General features: G+C 34.6%; 1 protein-coding gene across 1 annotated transcript; it reads left to right on the forward strand.

Moving 5' to 3' along the window:
- The first annotated feature begins 411 nt into the window (after positions 1-411).
- On the forward strand, positions 412-7,051 carry LOC133296141 (probable magnesium transporter NIPA9). Its single transcript, XM_061495089.1, has 9 exons — positions 412-726; positions 1,061-1,159; positions 1,307-1,436; positions 1,859-1,947; positions 3,011-3,067; positions 3,204-3,262; positions 5,404-5,524; positions 5,698-5,846; positions 6,529-7,051. The coding sequence occupies exons 1-9, from the start codon at positions 616-618 to the stop codon at positions 6,743-6,745; spliced, it is 1,032 nt and encodes a 343-aa protein (XP_061351073.1). The 5' UTR covers positions 412-615; the 3' UTR covers positions 6,746-7,051.

Genomic DNA, 7,051 nt, shown 5'->3' on the forward strand with positions numbered 1-7,051 from the left:
TATCCTATTTGTCTGGTATTTCTTGAAAAAACCTGAACCAAACGTGGTATTTTCCAATATCCACCTACACTTTCCCATCAATCCTAAAATAAACCTTCAACCAAACACTACCTAACGATTTGATGCTTGTTATATTAAAAATGAGGTCATATCAAAGAGAAGAGCAAAAAAAAAACATAAGTTTACACGTATTTATATATATGAAAAATAATATACTTACCATCAAAAAAATTTATTACTTTTACAATTAACTTAGTTACTGTTGATTTTTGTCAATCTAACGATTATAATACTTTTTTTGTGATAAATATATTTTGTCCAAATTTCTGAGATAAATTTATATGAGAAATATTAATTTCTGTTATTAAATAAAAAGAACCTGCTACAAACACTAAATCTATACAAGAATTTCTTCTCTAATCTCTGGGGTGTCCAAACTCCAAAGTCCAAAGTGTGTGGTATTTGTATTTTAATTATGAAATTAAAAGTGAATAGGTAGGTTATGTGGCACAAGAAAAGTAACTGATCCTGAAGGAGACCAGACACCAGAGCAACAGAACAGAGAGTTAGCTGTCCAAAGAGGAAGAAAAGTTTTGAACATTTTCAGACACTGCCATGTGGGAATCCATTCTGTTGACGGTGGCTGCGACCGCCGGCAACAACATCGGAAAGATCCTTCAGAAAAAGGGCACTATCATTCTTCCCCCTCTCTCTTTCAAGCTCAAGGCATGTCTGAAATTTATTTATTTATTAATATGCATGATTTGGTTACCATTCAAGATCTCATCTTTTTTTATAACTTTATCATTTGAAACATATGGGTGTCTCTGAAATTATTATTATTGTTGTTGTTGTTGTTATTTTGTTAAGTTGTATTTATTTGGTGTCCATTCGTTTTAATTTGTAATTGTGAAATTGGACATTTTCCATGCATGTGTAAGATTTGAGCGAGAACATGGAAATGGATTAAATTTGCATGTGTAACATTTTTTTTTTTTTTCATCTAAGGTTATGTGACCAGTAAGTCACTGTTTGGTTACTGATCGTATTGTGCTTGCAGGTCATAAGGGCGTATGCTTTAAACAAAACCTGGGTTATAGGTTTTCTAATGGATATATTTGGGGCATTATTGATGTTAAGGGCATTGTCTCTGGCTCCAGTAAGTGCTATAGCCTATGCCTAAGTGGTGAAAAAAAAAATGACACTAAATTTACAGGGATTTTTTTACCCTTAGCATGCTGTTCTAGTGTTTTTATTTAGGTTTTTGACATTGGTAATCCTGGTAGTTTTCTTTTCTGAAATATAGGTCTCTGTTATCCAACCAGTTTCTGGCTGTGGACTAGCAATTCTTTCAATCTTTTCTCATTTTTATCTCAAGGAAGTCATGAATGCTGTTGATTGGGTTGGCATTACCTTGGCAAGTATTGGCACAATAGGTAATGTAAGTTTTTAATTGCCATAGAGCATTGTGTTTAGCTGATTCTGCTTCCTTTAGACACAACGGGCAACGATGTTGTGGGGGGTTAATTATTAGAAAATATTTGTGTCAAATTCAGAAAAATTTGGTGAGGTTTTTGACAACTCATTTTGTTGATTATGATGAGAGTGCTAATGAGTTTTCTAGCTGTTATTTTAGTTCAGAATTTGGAACTGCATATAGTAAAAGTAATGTGACTCATGTGTCTGAGTATCTGAGCAATGGATTGAAATTTTCTGGAGTTTTCTGTTTTCCTCATTTTTTTATTACCTGGCTTCTATGAAGACTAAGTTTGCGCTGCAAGTGTGATTGTATTAATATATATGATCTTGTGTTCGTGTGACGCTGTTGGTTAACTATTATATGTTTTTCTATATTTAGGAGTTGGTGCTGGAGGTGAGGAGCAAGAGGCGGTTGCTCTATCTATTTTTCATATACCATGGCTGGCATTTGTTGTTTTCACCTTGTTTGTAGGTACCTTGTCTTATGAATCAACTTATTTTATAGTCAACTGCTTTATGTTCAGAGATATTCAGCATTTTGGTTAGATGTTGTTTGTGTTCCTTGATTTTGCTATATTAATGAGCTTGTGAGGAAATGCTCGAAGTCATTGTGAAAGAAGAAATAATGATATTCTATTATTAAACTCAAAGCTTATACATGGCGTGGTTGCCAAACTCATATTTGGCCTTGAATCTAGTGTATACGAATGCCAGATTTCATACTTAATAGTGGCATATAGTCCATGCATGAAGTTGTATATGTTTTTAAAATTATAATCGTCATTTGAATGAGAAAAGTCTCATCTGATTACTTGGTAATATGTTTTTCCCACTTTTTTTCTTTGGAGTATTATTTTTCCTTGAACCTAGTGCATAACCTAATTTCATTACGTGATAATCCATTTGTCCTGGTCATTTTCACATGAACTCTGTTTTTCCCCGTGGATCTAAAAAACTTGAATCTATTCATGTCATTCATCTAACCAACTCTCCCAGAAGCTTAAGTTGTTAGGTGAAAACATATGAATGGTTTTATATTACATCTATAACATTCCCCTTCACGCAAGAGTTCTTTGAACATAAAATGTGAACAATGCATAGGCCCCACCTATCTTGTGCTGAAATTTATTTTTTTTTATTAAAAGAATGAGAGTGGCAAGGGCCGAACTTTAGACCATTTGGTAGTGATCATAGAGGCTCTAATACTATATCATGAACCAATTCTCCCAAAAGTTTAAGCCAAAAAACATGAATGGTTTTATATCACATCTCTAATAATCACCAAATTCCTTTTGAAGCCAACAGTAAGGCATTTTGCTGGTCTCTTGGAATGCATTATGCCTTTCTTTTCATTAACATGGTAGCACTATTTGAAGATTATTGGTTACAATTTTACAATGCTCATTAATGGTATTTTTTATAGGTTTGATCAACTTCACTATAAAAGACTATGAGTTCACCATTGTTACAAAGTGATATTACTATCTTCTAGACATTGCTATTATTTTAATTGTTAGGAAAACTTGTACAGATAATGCTTAATGGGTGGCTTCGAATATGCAAGCATCAGCGAAGAGAACAAGAGATGGTAATTCATCTTATGATCATGCTGGAACATCTTCAGATTTATGTGTTTATTTTCATTACAAACACTAGTATACAGTGATTTAATGAGCTATGTTGTTTTTTGTTCTTCTATTGCTTGACGTTTTTAAGTTATACAGATGGAATACGATGTCGTTGAGGAAATCATTTATGGCTTGGAATCTGGTATTTTGTTTGGGTATTTTTGCTTCCCTCTCTCTATATTCATGTACTCTGTTCTTGTTCAGATTCGTTTCACTTCTTTCATATGCCTCAACTCCTCATTATCAGGATGAAGGTTCTGAGATTTAAATTAAGAGTTGCCTGCTTGAGGACAATTAAGCATTGCGTGCTTTGGTGATATTTGTTTGCATGTGTCAACTTATGGTATTTTTCTTGGTTTTTTTTAATAAAAAAGGTGTTTAGAGAGAAAAGAGAATAACACAGCTAGGAGGATGAGATATTATCCTAAATATGAAAAGGGGGAGAGAGCCAAAGATGTTCTAACATGTAACGAAACTGTCCAATGTCTGTATATAAGAACTGAAAGTTCCTTGAAAACAACCACAAGCACAACAGCATTGAAAAATCATAAATGTAGACCATTGTTGTTAAAATCTCGATTTATCACTACGATTTTACGTTTTTACGATTTTTTTTTCATCAAAACGATTTTACTAATATTCCAAACGCTTTTACGTTTTTTTTCGATTTTTTACTATTTTTTTACATTATGATTTTACGTTTTAAGATTTTTTAATCCCCATCCGATTTTACTTAAGATCTCGATTTTAACAACATTTGTAGACATATCCTATATTTTGGGCAAAGAGAACCTTTGGAAATTGATGGAACCAGAAAATTATATTAAAGTAAATAGGGAGGCAAGCTCCTACCAACAATTTAGTACAGCAATTGCAGAAAAATAGACATAAAATGTAGAAATCAAGACAATTTTGCAGACAAAGAAACAAGTAAAACACTCCTAGCTCCCCCTAAGATCAGCAACCCAGACCTTAGAGTTCCCCATATTCTTATCCAAAATTAGCTCAATTCATGCATCCTTATCCCATTTCCCTTTCCTGCTATATAACCACCTTCTATCATCACAACATTCCCGAATCTTCTTTCCACATTTAACCCACTATTCTCTCACCATTCATAGCTTGCCACGTGGCTTCCCCAATAACTAACCTTCCTCCTTCATCTTCTTTCACCATCAGCTTATTATTCTCAACTTCCTCTTAGGCTTTCTTCTTTGGCCCCCAAAGTAACGCTGATAACAAGACACAAAGGCCCATCAAAAATCTTTTTGATAAAGACAGCAGGGAGAAAAGGAGAACTGAAAGGAAACTGTGTATTATTCAGTGTCTAAATTAGAATAGGCTATGCCTATTTATAACCCTTTCACTGTACAATAATGATTACATAATAAAAGAGAGAAATAGGGAAATTACAATTAATTACAACTATGCCAAATAAAATAGTAATGTGGTAATCATGCTAATTATGCTAACACCCCCTCAAACTCAAGTAGAGGTAGAGGGAACCCACTTGAGTTTGGAAACTAAAGTGTGGAAGTGTGCCAAATAATTAATGCCCCTTGGTGAATAGGTCTGTCAACTGATGAAGGGTGCCAATGGAAACAAGACAAAGAGACCCATGGAGAATGTGCTAATAAATGAAGTGGCAATCAATGTTGTTGTTCATGGTGCGCTCATGGAAAACATCATTGTAAACAGTTTGAATAGCACTTTTGTTGTCACAATATAAATCAGTGGGGCACTCCTAAGCAACATCCAAGTCTTCAAGAAGCCATTGAATACAAAGGATTTCGGAGGTAGTATCAACAAGAACATGACACCAGGCTTAATGCTAGAACTAGCAGTAAGATTTTGCTTCTTACTACGAAACAAGAGAATCCCCAAGGAAAATGCAATACCAGTAGCAGAACGATGATGATAAGCCTTTGAAAAATATTACAAGAAACTTCTTTATTATTAATCATCAACACCATCTAAGTTTTTGACAATTTTGTGTTAGCTGCTTAGACTGTTGTGCCATGTCAAGCAGATCATTAGCTTATCACTGTTTTGACAATCATCAACACCATCTTGGAGGCTAAACTCAGCTTTAATTAGATTTGTTAGTTTAGATGGAAGGTCACTGCTTTCTATTGGCATTTGGCAATGAACAAAACTCAGATATTGCAAATATTAGTATTTAAACGAGAGAGAAAGAGAGAGAGCAGAGTTGATTATACGTATTAACTCTTAATTTTGAGAGAGCAGAACTTGATTATATATCTCAACTCTTAATTCTGTTAACACCTCAATGCAGGATATCATCTGTTATATCAAAGATGGGATTTCTATTTCTAGAACAAGGTTTTCACAAGCTGTTGGTTCCTATGTGCATCATGATCAGTATGTGTTGTAGTGGTACGGGCTTTTACTACCAGGTATTCTGAAGACCAGTTTTATACTTTTTGTGAGAACTGTTACACTGTTTAAGCATGGACAACATGTATCCTGTTTCAGTCAAACTTCCTAGATACCTGTTCAAGTTCTATGCTGCCAATTCCACATATGGTAGCCTCTTTAATGAAATAATCTTATCTTGCCCACTCTGCAGACACGTGGTCTAAAGCATGGGAGAGCTATTGTAGTTTCTACATGTGCAGCTGTGGCATCAATTTTGACTGGTGTACTTGCCGGGATGCTTGCTTTGGGTGAGCGACTCCCTTCTGCCCCAAAAGCTCGCTTGGCACTTCTTCTTGGATGGTAATATAAGATGCTATGCTTTGTGTTTTACGGATTTTTTTTTTCTTTTTCTCTTTTTAATAATGGAAAAGTCCAAATTAAGCTTCAACCCTTCAGATTTTTTCACATATGAATTAACACATGCACACACACAAAAAGGAAAGAGGACTTCAGAAATAGCAGGGTATTCTGGTCTTCTGGAATCGGAAACGAGTACAATTTTTAGATTGATAGAGTTTCGTAATATTCATGGAAAAATGAGAAATATCACATCCCATGCATGGAGAAAATCTCTTCCCCACCCCAGAATAAAGAATCCAAATTGATGACTCTCATCTCATTTATCTGACCAATGAATCGGAAGTTAAAGATTTCACATCCCTTGCTTTCCAAGTTTCCTAACATAAACAATGCTGAAATAAACTCCCACCACTTCAGTACTTCTTTCCATCTGGAAGATGCTACATCATTTTTATTCGTCTGTTACAGACATTTGGTGACTTTCATCTAACTTGCTGTGCCAGTCTTTATGTGGGTTGGTGAATAACTTTATCAAGAGAAAAAAAATTTAAAATATAGATCGAGACCATTTCGGTAGGTATACTAGGATGCAATCTATTAATTCTTATTTCTCAAACGATATGGAAATATTCATGTTCTTATGTCAGAAATAAGTTCATACGTATGAAACATTATGCTGCAGGATACTTATTATTGTGGGTGTGATTTTACTTGTTGGTTCAACACGGCTAGTGAGGTTCCTTCAATGTTCTTCACGACGAAAAAGAAGCAATGTGGATAAGAATTTTGGTCCTAGAAGATCCAGTTCTTCCCGTATAAGGGAGACAAGTCCAAGTGCTGTCATTCAAGCGGCAACATTAAATCATTTACTATCATCATCTTCCAAAGAAAAAGCTTGAGTTGACATGAGTTGAAAAATGTTCTTTCATCCTTCACATGATTTCTAAGCATTAAGTTGCTTTCTAATCCGTCTGCTAAGGCTAGGGTGTAGTATGTATATGTACAGTTGCTGCTGCATCAGAGGGCATGAATACTTTTGGGATCATTCCTTCTGGCTCACATAGTTTGGATGAAATATTTGTTACACCTTATAAAAACTGCTACTGAACTTGCACTATTTTGGCTTTTGAGGATTGTATTTGACAGTAAAGATGGCAAACCAACAAATGGAATTTGTTTTATTTGCAGGGAAACAAATTTTAATA

Source organism: Gastrolobium bilobum, unplaced genomic scaffold (genome assembly GCF_033153095.1).
Source record: "Gastrolobium bilobum isolate Gb01-03AN ecotype WA unplaced genomic scaffold, APGP_CSIRO_Gbil_v1 utg1896, whole genome shotgun sequence".
NCBI classification, from domain to species: domain Eukaryota; kingdom Viridiplantae; phylum Streptophyta; class Magnoliopsida; order Fabales; family Fabaceae; genus Gastrolobium; species Gastrolobium bilobum.